General features: G+C 37.4%; 1 protein-coding gene across 1 annotated transcript; it reads left to right on the top strand.

Moving 5' to 3' along the window:
- Positions 1–5,442: 5,442 nt before the first annotated feature.
- slc2a10 (solute carrier family 2 member 10) lies at positions 5,443–18,660 on the top strand. Its single transcript, XM_067431403.1, has 6 exons — positions 5,443–5,694; positions 5,788–5,935; positions 10,599–11,753; positions 15,736–15,858; positions 15,942–16,077; positions 16,741–18,660. The coding sequence occupies exons 2-6, from the start codon at positions 5,932–5,934 to the stop codon at positions 16,832–16,834; spliced, it is 1,512 nt and encodes a 503-aa protein (XP_067287504.1). The 5' UTR covers positions 5,443–5,694; positions 5,788–5,931; the 3' UTR covers positions 16,835–18,660.
- The last annotated feature ends 1,029 nt before the right edge of the window (positions 18,661–19,689 follow it).

The following is a 19,689-nucleotide window of genomic DNA, read 5'->3' as shown; positions in this document are numbered from 1 at the left end:
GTGAAAAACAGTCAGAAAAGATGAGTTAGGGGAAAAAATGTTGGTGGCCTCCACCTGTAAAACCATTCCTGTTTTGGGGGTCGCCTCATTGCAGAGTCCTGCACGGGTCCAATTGTGTAAATCCTCAACCGCCCGTAACCGGGGTGCGTTAAATCGCATCTGACCCGTTTTCCGACACGGAGCACTAATTAAAATCCGCACCCGACCCGACCCGCTTAATATAGAATCGACACCCGACCCGCACCCGAAATAAAATCAGTGTAGCATATAACATTATATAGGCCTACACATTTATTTCCAGGTCATACAAAAGTAAATACAGCACCGTGCCACGTCTTTAAAATTCGAACATATTATTTTCAATGAGTGTACGCACACCGGCGGCGGCATTGTGCTTTCCCCCCTTATATCCCCCTGAGACAAGAGATTTATGCTTTTTATTTCTGGAAAAATTCCTCCTATGACGCAAATTGATGATATTTCCATCATAGGAGGAATGTTTGGCCAAAGGCTAAAGACTACAGCCAGCAGAGGGAGCCATTTCCTCATGTTTTGAACCCGCGCATGAGGATGGAGATCACACTCACAGCTCAGCTCAGCTCAGGCACTCATTTAAACGGAGCGATGGTGAGCAATGGAAGTCTTTTAACTTCTCAAATTAATTTCTATGAAAGTTAAGCTTCCTAAGGCATGAACTGAAACTCGCCAGACTGAACTGGCATTGTGAATGTATGCCGGGAGTGTAGTGGCGATTACCTCAGCTCTCATCACGAGAGCTCATCAGCTCATTTATCTCACTCCTGCAGTCAGTGCTCAGTGCTGTGAGACTCGCGCGGCGACTCACTCATTATATTGAACAGCAGTGTTGCCACAGTTACTTTGAAAAAGTAATCTGATTACTGATTACTCCTTTAAAAAGTAACTTAGTTACTTTACAGATTACTTGATTTTAAAAGTAACTAAGTTAGATTACAAGTTACTTTATTAGTTGCATTCAGCAGTTGCCGACAACACCCCTGACGCCTCAAAATAGAAATGACAACCGTTTTTGGCAACACACTTTATTGCATTTATGCCCGAGCCTGACGGCCCCGACTTTTTTACGCCCCTTTTTTTAGGCTTCTCCTTCGTTTTATATTTATTTTAATAATTAAAATGAACAATGAGATGTGCTGGTGGAAACAACATGAGACCATGATAGCTTGCGCCACTGTCAAGATATGGCTCGCGCAGGGTTAAAGAGTCCATTTCTTCAGTGCAGCTGCTGGAGTTATGGCCTTTTTACAACTGGTTCCTTCATTCGTTTTCTCTGACCAGGTAGGCCTATCTATCTGATTGCGAAATGACCAGGAGGAGGCCTAAATGCCTTCCGAGAGTCCTTCGAGACGTATTTAATTCCGATCACTCAAACAAACCGATTCAGAAGGTGCATGAAAGCATTTCAAACTAAACCGGACAAATGTAAATGTATCTGGTTGTTTAAACCACTTGTGTAAATTTTACTCCTGGCAAATAATTAAAAAATAAATGTGTGAGAGCGTATTATGTTGTAGTCAGATAGATATGATAGTGCTACTGCAACATCGCTGCAAAAGAGTAAAGCAAGCCAACGCATATGGCCGTAAATGAAACTTTAAAATAAGTCACACAAAACACAATCATCTTCAATATAAATGAATGAGACTAATGATCTTACCAGTGCTTAGGTCTCTCTCTCTCATATTGCGATCTTTGAATTTGAAATGAGCTGCTGAATAAAATGCTGGAATCTTTTGCTTTGATGTGAACTCCGTTAAATGAGCATATACCGCAGGAATTGAAGATCGGATTTATATTAATTTTGCTGAAGTCTAAGGTAGGCTATAAGACAACCTGCATGTACTTTTTTTTCTTCTTTAGATTGTGTAGCCCGTTTCGTTTTTTTGAGCGCCGTTGCGAGCAGTAGGCTAATCTATCAGCCTGCCTCAGCTCGTCAAAAATGCCTTTGTGGTGGTATAATAACTAGCCTACTTTGTTTTTAATGTCAAAGTAGTTATATTTCGTTTCGTTTCTTTATTAAGTTCATTTAGAAAAATGTTTAGAGCAATTTTTTGTTTGTTAAATTAAAGTTTTAATTTTTTTATGTGACGACCCAGTGAGTTAACCGCATGTTTAATAGCCTAGTCTCTCAATCTAACTCTTGAATTGTCTTGCCTATATAAACTTTAATTTACCAAACAAAAAATTGCTCTGAACATTCTTCTAAATTAGGTTAATAAAGAAGCAAAACGAAAAATAACTACTTTGACATTAAAAACAAAACTGAACTATTTTAATGGCTGCAACAATGTAAAAAAAACACACACAAAAAACAAGGGCTCAAGAATTTTGATAAGCTGTCGGTTTTTAGTAAGGAAAATGACTAAAATAGTAACTCACAGTGACTTGGATAAGTAACATTAATCTGATCACTGGTTTGGAAATAGTAACGCGTTAGATTACTCGAAAAAAGTAGTCAGATTAGAGTAACGCGTTACTGGCATCACTGTTGAACACACACGTTCAGTTTTTAATTGTAGTGTCTTCTCCAACTCAGTCACAGTAATCCAGTAGCGGTGGCTTTGGGAATGGCCTCACAGGGCAGCGAAGCATTCTGGGAATTGTAGTCTTTCATCCCTGAGACAAAAAATACATTTTCTGTCTTTTCTCAGTCTAGAAGGCACCAAATTAAAAAATAATTTCACATTTCTACTACATTGATGACCCAGTTTAAATACAGATTCATCTTCCCAGCACTGAAGTACTCCTTTAAATGCATCCAGAAGAGCGAGAGTTTAGCATGAAATAAGGACATATATCACAAACGCAGACTCTTTTAAGACCCAGAGCATTGTAAAGATGTGTTCTCATCTCAGTCAGCAGAAGTAGAAGAGGTTCAGTCTAAACGCTTCATCTGGAGCTGATGAGGGATAATATGAGCCGTAAATCTCCCGCTGACACGCTTTATTAACATCACAACTGACGGAACATTTGGAAAACTCAGAGTCAGATACGGACATTATTATTTTTGACGTCACTACAAGGAAATAACCCGGTTTATTAATAAAGTCATGTAAACGCGGTTTACTTGCGGTGTCAGTTTACTGGTTTGCATGTAAACGGGGAAAACTGATCATTTCAATAAGCTGATATTTTGGAGTTATCAGCTTATGGTGTGCATGTAAACACACTCGCTATAGCTGTTCTTCGTACCTCGCTTAATACATCCGAGATGATTTGACAGATCCCAGATCTTTTAATCCTGATAACTGATCTCTGGCTAATTTAATTCTTCAAACGAATTTGCGGATTGGATTAATATATCTGGATTAAATTATCTGAGATCACTGCTCGTGCCTGTGTTCCCTGAAGAGGGCAGATGATCGATACCCGAAACCACGATCAGCAATGCAGCGATTGGCTGGCGTCAAGACAACGTAATGACATCATATAATTAAAAAAGACAAACGACCAAACCAACGTAAAAGTTAGATACATTAAATGTGCACTGTTTTGATGAACATGATTCCTAATTATTTATATTCACGATTTTGTAATATTTGTACACACTTTACATTTTTATTTTAATGTTGTAATTTCATTTTTAATTCAATTTGAAGCAGATTTGTTATGTGACAATATTAATTAAAGTTTAATTAAAGTTAAAGTAGGATCTGAAGCCGGGTGCACACTGTGCGATTTTGGCCACGATTTGGCCGTCTGAGACAAATTTAGCAAATCCTAAAAGATTCCTCTGACCCTACGCTAAAATCTGACGTCTTTGGTCGTTAGTTTGACATGTCCACCGGCAGCCGATTAATGAGCTCTGCGATCAAATTTAACCTCAGACAAAATTCTGGCAGTGTCAGAAGATTTGGCACACAATCCTGCAGTGTGACTTCTCCTACGACGACAGTCAAATATCTCCGTTTTTCAAGACAAACTATGACCAAAACGAGTGCTAGAGATTTCTTTGTAGCCAGCATTTCAGTCCCGCGTGTAATGCAGCTCACTGTCACTGAACGCGTCATTCATTGATGATATAAAACTCCGGACGAATTTTCTTGTGCGCGTCCGTTTTTAGCGTGCCGTCACTATCGTGCAGTCTGACATTAATGCCAACTGAGATCTTACAGTGTGGCAAAGCTTACATCGGGGATCATGTTCGTACAGTCTGACAAGGGACATTCGCAAAGGATTTTGAAAAATCGCACAGTGTGCAGGACCCATGAGGAATCTTTTAGGATTTGCTAAATTTGTCTCAGACGGCCAAATCGTGGCCAAAATCGCACAGTGTGCACCCGGCTTATAGCACAACAAAGATTAACTACACAATGTGTGTAAACCTCAAATACAACTATAAAGTAATTATTCCATCACAATTCACAAATAAATCTCTTAATCAAGTGACTGTGTCTACAGTATACACAAATTGTACACAGCATTAAACTATTATTTTCAAATAAACTTTTATATTTATTATTATTTTAAATTATTATCGCACCTGGTTCAGTAATGAACTCTTGTAATAAAGTAGCAGTGGCTGGGACAGATTTTAAGTATCACCTCAAGATGCGATCTAATCCTGTTTACATAAAATAAGCCAGAGAAGGTTTAAGCAAACGGACCTGTTGCTATGACAGCAAGTCCAGGATGAGCTTTGAAGAACCAAACAATCCGAGATCAAGCCAAATCGTCAACAATCAAATCCAGCTAACGGAGTTAGCGACGTACGAAGAACAGGCCCCTGGTTTCTAATCTAACTGGTTCTATCTGTCATTTGAATGTTAATTAAAACATTTGAATATTATGTGTTATTTGATTTTGTCCAGAGTTACTTTCAATTGTTTAGAAAGCTAGCTGTCAGGATTTAAACTGGTACAACATGTGTTGTTATGCTAGTTTCAGAGTGGAAAAAGTAAGTGGTTCACTTTACCCCTTGATTTCTCTGGTCTGTCTCAGTTTACTCCTAAGGTAAAGTGAGACACAAGACCACTTTTTTTTTTAAAGAATCATATTTTCACTGACCTTCGTCCTGAATACATTCTAATAATTTCCATATAGGAAACATCCTGAATTAATGGGAAATGTGTCTATTTGACTAATATATCATTTTAGCTCGCATAGAGGGGAACAAATGTACAAAATAAATACAAATATAAAAGTCTCACTTTACCCCACTCGCCCCTACCCTATATTATATTATATTAATTGTATTATTTTAAATGTTTTGAGAAGATTCAGAAATATTTCCAAAACGTAATGACAATTTTTTTTTTTAATTTTTGTTATAACGTTGTTTTTTCTCAGAAAGTGTTTTTGTATTAAATACTATTATATGAATGAGGTGTTAGTGGGGAAGATGATCCCGCATTCCCATGATAAGTGTAGCCTATCGGTCTCGGCGAGGCTCAGTGAGTTTTCAGGAAGAGTTTAGGTCCAGCTCCTGCCACGTAGCCGAGACTTCCTCGGATGCACAGACTTCAGGGAAAGCTCCCAAGGAACTTCCCAAGATTAAGAACTGAGCTGCAAACAACGACACGGAACCGCGTGAAATAATGACCAAATATGACCAAACATCTCGCCTGTGAGGGACGGTAACCGGTCAGAGCTGCTTTTGTCGTCTGAATCTCCTTGTGTTCTGAAAACAGGCTTCAGGAAACTTTACAGCCACACGTGAGTTAGAAGTAGTTTGAGAGCAGGATTGACGGTAGAAACATCAGCTGCGGGCTATTTATAGCAAAATACTTCATCTAATTACATCAATAGCGCCATCATGAGAGTTGTCATGGCGACAGCGTTATGAATGACGCGGGAATAGAACAGATCAGAGTTCTGTTTTGTTTTGATGTTCCCGAACGAGGCAGACCCGTTGCGTTTTTGATGAACCAGCATCTCTAGATCCGGATAGAAATGGGTAAGTGTCCTGTCCTGTTCGTGTTTGTTTTTGTTTTAGTACGTCATTTTAAAGTAAAATAAAAATGTAGCATATCATTGATCGTGGTTATCTCTATAGGAAACAAATATGGCAGATTTGTATTATGAGTTATGTGTTGTGTTGTGGAAGTGGTTAATGTGACTACGTGGGCTACTTAAAACAACATATTCTTGCATGATTTTTCTAATATCCACCTTTTTTGTTGACATTTTGGTCTTAGTTTTACGGAAGCCCTGAACCGCAAAGTAAAAAAAATTAATAAAAATAAATAATAATAATTATATATATATATATATATATATATATATATATATATATATATATATATATATATATATATATATAATTTCGAGATTTAAGTCGAAATTTAATCTCAAAATATTTCGACTTTATTCTCGAAATACATTTTGACTTTTTTCTCGAAATGTTTCGACTTTAATCTCAAAACGTTTCGACTTTAATCTCGGAATGTTTTGACTTTATTCTCGGAATGTTTCGACTTTATTCTTGGAATGTTTCGACTTTATTCTCGGAATGTTTCGAATTTATTATCGAAATGTTTCAAATTTATTATCGAAATGTTTCGACTTTATTCTCGGAATGTTTCGACTTTATTCTCGGAATGTTTCGACTTTATTCTCGGAATGTTTCGACTTTATTCTCGGAATGTTTTGACTTTATTCTCGGAATGTTTCGACTTTATTCTCGGAATGTTTCGACTTTATTCTCGGAACGTTTCGACTTTATTCTCGGAATGTTTCGACTTTATTCTCGGAACGTTTCGACTTTATTCTCGGAATGTTTCGACTTTATTCTCGGAATGTTTCGACTTTATTCTCGGAATGTTTTGACTTTATTCTCGGAATGTTTCGACTTTATTCTCGGAATGTTTCGACTTTATTCTCGGAATGTTTCGACTTTATTCTCGGAATTCTCGGAATGTTTCGACTTTATTCTCGGAATGTTTCGACTTTATTCTCGGAATGTTTCGACTTTATTCTCGAAACGTTTCGACTTTAATCTCGGAATGTTTTGACTTTATTCTCGGAATGTTTCGACTTTATTTTCGAAATGTTTCGACTTTATTCTCGGAATGTTTCGAATTTATTATCGAAATGTTTCGACTTTATTCTCGGAATGTTTCGACTTTATTCTCGAAACGTTTCGACTTTAATCTCGGAATGTTTTGACTTTATTCTCGGAATGTTTCGACTTTATTTTCGAAATGTTTCGACTTTATTCTCGGAATGTTTCGACTTTATTCTCGGAATGTTTCGAATTTATTATCGAAATGTTTCGACTTTATTCTCGGAATGTTTCGACTTTATTCTCGGAATGTTTCGACTTTATTCTCGAAATGTTTCGACTTTATTCTCGGAATGTTTCGACTTTAATCTCGGAATATTTCGAATTTATTCTCGGAATGTTTCGAATTTATTCTCGGAATGTTTCGACTTTATTCTCGGAATGTTTCGACTTTATTGACTTTATTCTCGGAATGTTTCGACTTTATTCTCGGAATGTTTCGACTTTATTGACTTTATTCTCGGAATGTTTCGACTTCATTCTCCGAATTATAGTTTGTTTTTTGTTTTTTTACTTTGCGGTTCAGGGCTTCCATATAGTTTAAAGGGATAGTTCACTTTAAAATGAAAATTCTGTCATCCTTTACTCACTCTCAAGTTGTTTCAAACCTCTATGAATGTCTTTCTTCAGCTGTACACAAGGGAGATATTTTGAAGAATGTCAGTAACCAAACAGTTAACTGGAGCCATTGACTGCCATAGTAGGAAAAAAAATACCATGGAAGTCAATGGCTCCAGTTAACTGTTCGGTTCGACTCGTGAATTATCTTTTTTTCTTCTTCCTTTTTTTGCCCTCATAGTTCACTGACAAGGTTTATATTGGAAATATGCTTGACTAGGTGGGATATTTCTTTTTTTAAATAAATTAGCACCGTGAAAGTACAGTTATTTGAATGCATTATTGAGAGTGAGATTGCACGTGTAAATTAGTCATACCGTGTCTCTATTACTTTTGAGTGTCTCTATTAATTGTGAAGCTGTGTGTTGCATGTAGTTACTTCAAAAGTAGAAAAATATATGCTATAACTTTTGAGTTTCGAATCTACTTTAGTGATAAATCACAGGGCAGTGTTGACGTTTCTGCACTCCTCTCTGTGTGCGCGATCTTCACATGATGTGTGAGCGTTTGTGTGTCACAATAGATCAGCGCATTAGCTCAATATAATAATACACATCACAGCAAGTGAAAGTGATCTGGCTTCACAATAATGACTTTATATCTCACAATTATGACTTTATATCTCACAATTATGACTATATATCTCACAATTATGACTATCTCACAATTATGACTATCTCACAATTATGACTTTATATCTCACAATTATGACTATCTCACAATTATGACTTTATATCTCACAATTATGACTATCTCACAATTATGACTTTATATCTCACAATTATGACTTTATATCACAAAATTATGACTTTATCTCACAATTATGACTTTATATCTCACAATTATGACTTTATATCTCACAATTATGACTATCTCACAATTATGACTTTATATCTCACAATTATGACTTTATATCTCACAATTATGACTTTATATCTCACAATTATGACTATCTCACAATTATGACTTTATATCTCACAATTATGACTTTATCTCACAATTATGACTATCTCACAATTATGACTTTATATCACAAAATTATGACTTTATCTCACAATTATGACTTTATATCTCACAATTATGACTTTATATCTCACAATTATGACTTTATATCTCACAATTATGACTTTATATCTCACAATTATGACTTTATATCTCACAATTATGACTTTATATCTCACAATTATGACTTTATATCTTACAATTATGACTTTATATCTCACAATTATGACTTTATATCTCACAATTATGACTTTATATCACAAAATTATGACTTTATCTCACAATTATGACTTTATATCTCACAATTATGACTTTATATCTCACAATTATGACTTTATATCTCACAATTATGACTTTATATCTCACAATTATGACTTTATATCTTACAATTATGACTTTATATCTCACAATTATGACTTTATATCTCACAATTATGACTATCTCACAATTATGACTTTATATCTCACAATTATGACTTTATATCACAAAATTATGACTTTATCTCACAATTATGACTTTATATCTCACAATTATGACTTTATATCTCACAATTATGACTTTATATCTCACAATTATGACTTTATATCTCACAATTATGACTTTATATCTTACAATTATGACTTTATATCTCACAATTATGACTTTATATCACAAAATTATGACTTTATCTCACAATTATGACTTTATATCTCACAATTATGACTTTATATCTCACAATCATGACTTTATATCTCACAATTATGACTTTATATCTCACAATCATGACTTTATATCTCACAATTATGACTTTATATCTCACAATTATGACTTTATATCTCACAATTATGACTATATCTCTCAATTCTGACTTTATATCTCACAATTATGACTTTATATCACACAATTATGTCTTTATATCTCACAATTATGACTATATCTCACAATTATGACTTTATATCTCACAATCATGACTTTATATCTCACAATTATGACTTTATATCTCACAATTATGACTTTATATCTCACAATTATGACTTTATATCTCACAATTATGACTTTATATCTCACAATTATGACTATATCTCTCAATTCTGACTTTATATCTCACAATTATGACTTTATATCTCACAATTATGACTTTATATCTCACAATTATGACTATATCTCTCAATTCTGACTTTATATCTCACAATCATGACTTTATATCACACAATTCTGACTTTATATCTCACAATTATGACTATATCTCTCAATTCTGACTTTATCTCACAATTATTTTTTATATCTCACAATTATGACTATATCTCACAATTATGACTATATCTCACAATCATGACTTTATATCTCACAATTATGACTATCTCACAATTATGACTTTATATCATAATTATGACTTTATCTCACAATTATGACTTTATATCTCACAATTATGACTTTATATCCCACAATTATGACTATATCTCACAATTATGACTATATCTCACAATCATGACTTTATATCTCACAATTATGACTTTATATCTCACAATCATGACTTTATATCTCACAATTATGACTTTATATCTCACAATCATGACTTTATATCTCACAATTATGACTTTATATCTCACAATCATGACTTAATATCTCACAATTATGACTATATCTCACAATTATGACTTTATATCTCACAATCATGACTTTATATCTCACAATTATGACTTTATATCTCACAATTATGACTTTATATCACACCATTATGACTTTATATCACAATTCTATCTTTATATCTCACAATTGACTCAATGACTTTATATCACAATTCTATCTTTATATCTCACAATTGACTCAATGACTTTATATCACTCAATTCTGACTTTTCAACTCACAGTTCTAACCTTATATCTCACATTTCTGACCGGTTCATCCCAGCTGTGAATTGCTTCTGTCTTATTTCTGTTGATTTTCTCTTTTCCAGGTTGTTCTGTCCTGGCGCTCACTATCATCACATCCACTCTTGGCGGCCTAGTGTTCGGCTATGAGCTGGGAATAATATCCGGCGCTCTGCCACAGCTCCAAGCGCACTTCTATCTGGGATGTGTCCGGCAGGAAGCCGTGGTTAGCGCTCTTCTGATCGGATCCCTGTTAGCGTCTGTGATCGGCGGATGGCTGATTGACCGTCATAGCAGGAGAACGTCCATTTTACTGAGTAACCTCCTCATTCTGGGAGGCTCCATTATCCTAACTGCAAGCATGTCTTTTTCGGCATTAGTGGTTGGCAGGGCCATCATTGGTTTTGCAATGAGCATTTCCTCCATGAGCTGCTGTATTTTTGTTTCTGAGATGGTTGCTCCCCATCGCAGAGGCTTGATGGTGAGCCTGTATGAAGTTGGAATTACTATTGGGATCTTGTTGGCTTATGCAGTCAACTACATCTTATCCGGTGTCCAAGCAGGATGGAGGTACATGTTTGGATTTGCCATTGTACCGTCCCTTGTGCAGTTGGTGTCCATTGGGTTTCTACCTCAGCAAACCTCTGTAAGCCTCATTACGGAAGATGATAGGGAAGCGGAGCATGTGAAATATAGCATCTTTGACCTGTTCAGAACCAAAGATAACATGCGCAGAAGGACTGCCATTGGTCTCGGGCTGGTGCTCGGTCAACAATTCACAGGTCAGCCAAATGTCCTTTTCTACGCTTCCACCATCCTTTTCTCAGTGGGATTTAAAAGCAATGCATCTGCAGTTCTTGCATCAGTGGGTCTGGGTTTGGTTAAAGTCATTGCTACTCTACTGGCAATGATATGTTCAGACAAGGTCGGCCGAAGATCACTTCTGATTGGTGGATGCACAGCGCTGGCTGTAGGATTAATACTCTCTGGTTTCTTGTGTGGACAGTCAGTTATTGATACAACAAAACAATGCTCTTCATTGGAGCCACATGGAAATCTGACCTCACCAGCTAAAAATCAAGAAAACGTGGCTCTCCAAAGCACTCCATCTACTGGAAATGAAACGCACAATGCTCATGGACATTCAATAATGTTATCACACTCAACGGATATGTATAAGTGGATCATTTTCATCTGCATAATGGCGGTTGTGAGCGCTTTCTCAGTGAGCTTTGGACCAAGTAAGTTGCCTTTTGAGTTTACATTTCTACATCCATGTCAAATCAACCAAATTTTGGAGACTTCCCCAGCTCAAATTTTTTATTTTGTTAATATTTTTGCTGAAGAAAGACACATAAATAGTGATTAAAGCCATGGCTCAGTTACTGAGTAATCCACAATTTTGACAATTTTTAATTTGGAGCCAAATGACAGAGGTGTAAAAATGACTTTAGAAAGATGGCAGCATCATTATTTTATTTGCACACAGAGATTGGTAGGTCTATTAGTTAAATCCGTTGACTTTAGCAATCTGTGTTGCATCATATGCCAACGGTGACCGTTCAAAAATGGAAAAAAAGCACTTCTTGTGTTTTTTTACCCCAAGTTTGCATGCCTTTAACTCAAGAAGTCTTAACGATATCTTCATATCATTTCAGATTCTGGTTCTTAACAAACATTTATTTTGGTATATTAATTAAAAGGCCCTATATGGTTCAGTTCCAGAGATATGGAGATCTTAATGCGACTCCATGAGTAAAATGGTCAATTGTGCTTGCACCATGGAGGATTCACTATTTACATGTGAGCAGGAAGACTGAACGTTTCTCCAAAGAGGAATCCCTTAATTTTTTTATATTTAAACTTGTGTGTGTGTGTGTGTGTGTGTGTGTGTTGCTGCACGTCCCTGTGCGTGTAATAATCAGAGTGTGTGTGTGTGTGTTGTGCACTGCCTATAGGCTCATATTGCTATATGATGCACACTTTAAATAACACAGAAATACTGCACTATTGATTTTAGAGCAGGTGTGTGTTGGTCAACGGTCAGTGGTTTTCACTGAGTCAATCCTAATATTAGGAATGAGTGGACCTTTGTTTGCTTCATTTCCCTGCGGAATCGTTTGTAAATAAAACTCAGATACTGGATTTGATTTGCAGACATTGATATTAAAACAATTCTGTGCTTCTATGTTGGATCTGACAGGAATGGTGCAGCACACTTATGTGAGTTTTTATTTATGATAGTATTGTATTGTTAAAGATAATATTGATTATGTGTACGTGTTTTAAAGAACATACCTTAGCACGCTGTCACAGGCTGGAGAATCCTTTATTTGTTGGTTCATTGCGATTTGGGATCAGATCGGACATGTATGGGCCAGGGCTCGCAAAGACCAATGTCCCGGGGCTGTGTGTTTTCTAGGGGTGTGCACGAATATTCAAATTTTCGAATATCCGATCTATAATTGATATTCGAAAACTAAAAATACTATTTGAATTTTAATGCATTGATTTGCTGGCCGTAAATGCACTGAATCCATGACAAATCCCTCTAAATCTCACAGTTATAACTAAATCCACTGGGTGGCGCTGTGGAGCGTGTTAGTAAGTTTAGTGTGTTTCATCACACATTATTACACGGCTCTGTGAAATACTTTTTTCTTACACAAACGCATCGATTGGAATCAGAAGGCTCTATTAACCCATCGGAGTCGTGTGGAGCACGTTATTTGACGGACAGCTGCATTTAATGGACTTCAGAAACAGCTCCAACTACTGCTGGGATTAACGTTAGCCTGGACTTTTTAAATATAACTCTGATTGTATTTGTCTGACAGAAGAATGTCATAAACACCTATAATGACCTGAGGGTGAGTAAATCATAGGCTTGGTTTCATTTTTGGGTGAACTAACCCTTTCAGCATCATTCTCAACATTTAGCAGCAATAGATAAAGGCTTAAAGCAGGTCGGAGCTGTTTTTCTTCGCGGAAGCTTTGCGGAAGAGCTAATAAAATATTTAATCTCAAGATAATGTTTTGTGTCTAATAGTTATTTATTTGAGACTAGTAGCCGTGTAATAAGCGGGATAATGTCCACCCAGCCGGTTGTTATCGCAGAATAAACCCCTTCAGAGTGACGCTCCGCTTCGCCTCGGGGTCCTGATCACTCTGGAGGGGTTTATTCTGCGATAACAACCGGCTGGGTGGACATTATCCCTTACATGTCGTCTGTTTGCGATGTTTGGAACAACTTAGATGATCGTACAAAATGGAGTTGCTTTTGATGAAATTAATTAATGAAACTGCGTTATCATAATATCACCACCACAACGAGAATCACATGAAAGCCAAAAACCAGCCGAATGAGGAAAGAGTAACTGCGTTCACGAGTGCAGGTAAGCCATTCTGTACCCCGAGTGAGAGAGATTACTTATGATAGCAAAATAATCTCGAGTCAAATGATTGCTTTCAGTTTCGTCGAAGGTTTAAGAACAGAAAACACAAAGTGCTTCACTGTTATCTTTAAAGTCTCCGCAACGTCTGGCAGCGAGGCGCGTGCTCACCCGAGAATATCATCATCTAATAATATTATCGTTCCTCTCAACATGAAAATGTGAAACAATATAAACACGACAATCATATACCTGTGTGTGTGTGTGTGTGTGTGTGTGTGTGTGTGTGTGTGTGTGAGCCTGTTTATGTGGTTTATGAGGACACAAATTTGTATAACTACATGGGTATTACACTGGTATTACACTATAAATGTGGTTTATGAGGACATATCAAATGTCCTCATAATTCAAATGGCCTTAAAAACATACTAAATGATGTTTTTTTGAGAAAGTAAAAATGCAGAATGTTTCCTGTGATGGGTAGGTTTAGGGGCAGGGGCAGTGTAAGGGGATAGAAAATACGGTTTGTACAGTATAAAAACCATTACGCCTATGAAGAGTCCCTGTAAACCACATAGACCAACGTGTGTGTGTGTGTGTGTGTGTGTGTGTGTGTGTGTGTGTGTGTGTGTGTGTGTGTGTGTGTGTGTGTGTGTGTGTGTGTGTGTGTGTGTGTGTGTGTGTGTGTGTGTGTGTGTGTGTGTGTGTGTGTGTGTGTGTGTGTGTGTGTGTGTGTGTGTGTACAGTATGATAACTGGCGCGCTCTGTTTTATTAGTGAGCTTATAATGCTTTTGTTCTAAGACCTATGATTTTAGTTTATACATACTGTTTATGTTTTGAAACATACTGTTATACAAACTGTTTAATGTAAGAGTGTTGTGTGCCTAATCGTAAGTTTGTTTAATAATGATGACACATTAATAGCCCAATAATAAAACAAATTCTCTCTGATTTCGTCAAAATATGTAATTTACTTAAACCAATATTCAAATATTCGATTTTTATTAGCCCAAATATTCAAACACAAGATTTGGGGAAAATGCCCATCCCTAGTGTTTTCCAGACGGGCTACCAAAACGTAAGCACGTCGGCAGGCCGTTGAATTTTAAATAGTGAAATAACATTAATTTCTTGATCTGCGTTGTTCACTTGATATTTGAACGGCGTGTTTGTGTGTGTGTGGTTCGCGCTTATATCCACCGATCGGGCGGGCCAAGTAATAAAAAAATAATATTCCAATCAATCGTGGGTGGATGAGAGATAAATCATTGTGTTTGTTTGATAAAGACGTTTACGAGCCCTGTGGTCAAGAGAATCATTCTGGTTGCCGCTTCTCCCTCAATCTCTCCTCACTGACAGCGGAGCTGAAGTTCATTGAATATGCTAATCTTATCCAATACTAGCCGTGGGCGTCTACTTCCAAAGTCTCCAGTGACACGCCCATCAAAACCCAGCGTTCAGGAGAGAGCCTCAAAACCAGTGTAGAAAATAGCCTATTACTTATTAGTTAAGATGTTTCTGAATGTAAAAACCACACGAACGTCATTAGTTGACCTCAGACAACAGTATAAAAAAGCCAGTTCATGACACCTTTAAACAACGTGGAGCTGGACGGAACATGTGGACTGCGTCGAGCTAAAACTAGCAGAACACACTCGCGTTGCATTGCACCGGGTGTATGATAGGGCCCTTGTGCTTTGGAAGGTGATCCAAACAGTGACAGATTTTTTTTTTTTTTTTTCAGAGCTGTTTGGTGCATTTTATATTGTTGATGAAATGACTTGATATTTGATGCTTTATGCTTTAATTGCGTGTATCTGTGTTTCACAGTGACATGGCTTGTGCTCAGTGAGATATTTCCAAAGGAAGTCAGAGGAAGAGCCTATTCGTTCATCAACTGCTTCAATGTGGGGGCCAACCTCATAGTGACCTTCTCTTTCTTGAGTATTATAGGTACGCACAACAACGAAGGCCAATCATACTGTATGTAAAATGTAATGTATGTGTGTATTAAATTCCCAACTTTGTTTTCTCAGATGTGATAGGTCTGTCTGGAATATTCTTTGTGTATGGAGTTATTGGCATGGCAGCTGTTGTATTCATCTACCTTGTACTACCAGAGACCAAAGGAAAATCTCTTCATAAAATTGACAGAGAGCTCTCTCAGACACGGTAAGAGAACATATTCAGGTTAAATATATTTATATAATACAAATGCTTGTGTGTCTATAAATAAGTGGTCAACCAATATATCACAAATGCCAATAATTTTTATTTATTTTTATCGTCATGTGGTCCGTTCAGACCCCATTTGATGTTTCCCTCATTAAAAACTCTTCATCTCAGTGGTTGAGATTTTGTGACATTTTTTCTTACATTAGATTTGTGCAACATATATATAAGTTGTGATGGGAGCAGTTGGCCAGATCCCGAACAATGACTGGATTTCTATGGCCCTCTGCTGGATATATATGGTCAAAACACTTTATTTCTAAAACTGAAATTCCTACAGGTTTTCTTCTAACCAGCAGATGGCAGAATTCTGCCTCTAAGATCAATATCCAGACAAAAACTCATATTTAATATATTTTTTTTCCAAAATACAGCATAAATGTACAGTTGAGAAGTAAAAAAAAAAAAAGAAAAAAGATATATATCGTGTATTTTATTTTAATATATTAGTATATAATCACTTTGTAAATGTTTGTGGTAAATATGAGGTTAAATGTCGGACGATACGTTTTTTCTCATAGGTTTCTCTGTTCAGTCGAGGTGGCGCCAAGAACGCCATTTACTAAACACACAGCAATACTCAAAATATGTTCTTTCTTTTAGATTTTTCCCCAGAGAAGAAGTCTGCAGTATTTTCCACAGAAGGCATTTCTCTCCAGGTTATCAGAGAGTTCACTTGACCAGCACAACAACATGATTAAACTCCTCCGATGACGTCAATATGAACAATACTGTTCACTGGATGATATAGCTTTACCTTTAGGAACTGTTGTACTTTGGTTCACATGTTAGCAATAAGCAATAAATCCTTATGAAATCACAGTATGCTTTTGTAATTATAATTTCAAATATGGTAAATAAGGTAAATGACCCCCGCATGACTCTTATTTTAATGCTTTCATAGTTTGTGACAATATTTTTGTCTTGGAGGATGGGCCTTAAAGCAAATGTAATTTTAAAAAAAAATGTCAAGTATTTAAACATTGCTTATGTGTAATGATCTGTGGAATTGCACACAGGATAACATTTACAGAGGTATATAGAGTGACATCTACTTTAGATTTCATGTATATTTGTGTTGCCAATAAATGTAGTTTTTGAAACTGATATACACTCACCTAAAGGATTATTAGGAACACCTGTTCAATTTCTCATGAATGCAATTATCTAATCAACCAATCACATGGCAGTTGCTTGAATGCATTTAGGGGTGTGGTCCTGGTCAAGACAATCTCCTGAACTCCAAACTGAATGACACAATGGGAAAGAAAGGTGATTTAAGCCATTTTGAACATGGCATGGTTGTTGGTGCCAGACGGGCCGGTCTGAGTATTTCACAATCTGCTCAGTTACTGGGATTTTAAAGCACAACCATTATAGGGTTTTTAGAGAATGGTGTGAAAAGGGAAGAACATCCAGTATGCGGCAGTGCTGTGGGTGAAAATGCCTTGTTGATGCTCGAGGTCAGAGGAGAATGGGCCGACTGATTCAAGCTGATAGAAGAGCAACTTTGACTGAAATAACCACTCGTTACAACCGAGGTATGCAGCAAAGCATTTGTGAAGCCACAACACACACAACCTTGAGGCGGATGGGCTACAACAGCAGAAGACCCCACCGGGTACCACTCATCTCCACTACAAATAGGAAAAAGAGGCGACAATTTGCACAAGCTCACCAAAATTGGACAGTTGAAGACTGGAAAAATGTTGCCTGGTCTGATGAGTCTCGATTTCTGTTGAGACATTCAGATGGTAGAGTCAGAATTTGGGGTAAACAGAATGAGAACATGGATCCATCATGCCTTGTTCCCACTGTGCAGGCTGGTGGTGGTGGTGTAATTGTGTGCGGGATGTTTTCTTGGCACACTTTAGGCCCCTTAGTGCCAATTGGGCATCGTTTAAATGCCACGGCCTACCTGAGCATTGTTTCTGACCATGTCCATCCCTTTATGACCACCATGTCCCCATCCTCTGATGGCTACTTCCAGCAGGATAATGCACCATGTCACAAAGCTCCAATCATTTCAAATTGGTTTCTTAAACCATGACAATGAGCTGACTGTACTAAAATGGCCGCCACAGTCCCCAGATCTCAACCCAATAGAGCATCTTTGGGATGTGGTGGAACGGGAGCTTCGTGCCCTGGATGTGCATCCCACAAATCTCCATCAACTGCAAGATGCGATCCTATCAATATGGGCCAACATTTCTAAAGAATGCTTTCAGCACCTTGTTGAATCAATGCCATGTAAAACACAGTATTAGTATGGTGCTCCTAATAATCCTTTAGGTGAGGGTATATTCACTTAATATATGCATTCAATGAGAAAATCAAATATGGTACAGTAGGCTATAATATATTAATAAATAGGCATTATGCTTAATGTTCAACAGAATTGTACAAAGAATGTTTAGTTTAAGTTGTGAGAGAATGTTTTAAAGATTTGTATTAATGAATTTATACCCCCAAACTGGTGATGTATCCTGGGAGATACAAACATTTGCACAGATGTAAGTCCCCTCCAAATATGGTTAATATGTGAAATATATCTACTTTTATCTGAAGGTGAGAAGATTTGCCACTTTTTTATTTGGATGCTTTTTTATTTTATTGCTTTTAAAGGAAGTGAATGTTAGATTGTGGCCGAAACTGGTACTGCAATCAATTTCCTCCTCCCCCCTGACTCGAGGTTGCCAGATTGGCTGCAGGATCAGCAGAATGTTTGTAGATCTGCAGCTGTGGTAACTAGAGCAGATCTGGCAACCCAGATGCAGAAACATTACTGACTCCGCGATTGGTCGATAGGTGGAGGGCGGAGCTTCAGTCAAAAACACAACATGACATCATCAACATCAGTTGAGGGCTGCAACAACAACTTTTAAATGACAATATCCTGGCCGGACTACTGTTGGCAGTTATATAGTGATATAGTGTTATCAGCAGCCATATCACCCTGTAGCCCAAGACTGGTTTCCCACTGAAGCTAAGCAGGGCTGAGCCTGGTCAGTACCTGGATGGGAGACCAACTGGGAAAACCAGGAGCTGCTGGTAGAGGTGTTAGTGAGGCCAGCAGGGGGCGCTCACCCTGTGGTCTGTGTGGGTCCTAACGCCCCAGTATAGTGATGGGGAAACTATGCTGACAAAGAGCACCGTCCTTCGGATGAGACGTTTAACCGAGGTCCTGACTCTCTGTGGTCATTAAAAATCCCATGGCACTTCTCGTAAAAGAGTAGGGGTGTAATCCTGGTGTCCTGGCCAAATTCCCTTGATTGGCCCTTACCAATCACGGCCTCCTAATAATCCCCATCCACTAAATTGGCTCGATCCCCCTCTCTCCTCTCCACCTATCGCTGGTGTGTGGTGAGCGCACTGGCGCACTGGCGCCGTTGTACTGTGGCTGCCGTCGCATCATCCAAGTGGATGCTGCACACTGGTGGTGGCTGAGGAGAGACCCCTGACATGAGTGTACAGTAGTACATTTGAAAGCGCTATATAAATGCCTCATTCATTCATTCATATAAGTATTTGAAATGAACATGATTTCTTAAT

Source organism: Pseudorasbora parva, chromosome 22 (genome assembly GCF_024679245.1).
Source record: "Pseudorasbora parva isolate DD20220531a chromosome 22, ASM2467924v1, whole genome shotgun sequence".
NCBI classification, from domain to species: domain Eukaryota; kingdom Metazoa; phylum Chordata; class Actinopteri; order Cypriniformes; family Gobionidae; genus Pseudorasbora; species Pseudorasbora parva.
This window is presented reverse-complemented; position numbering and strand designations above follow the sequence as displayed.

Bases quoted from the DNA above. Each gene is read 5' to 3' on its own strand.
- slc2a10 (XM_067431403.1), top strand. The intron at 11,754-15,735 runs GTAAGTTGCCTT...TGTGTTTCACAG, and splicing joins CTCAGTGAGCTTTGGACCAA to TGACATGGCTTGTGCTCAGT. The intron at 15,859-15,941 runs GTACGCACAACA...TTGTTTTCTCAG, and splicing joins CTCTTTCTTGAGTATTATAG to ATGTGATAGGTCTGTCTGGA.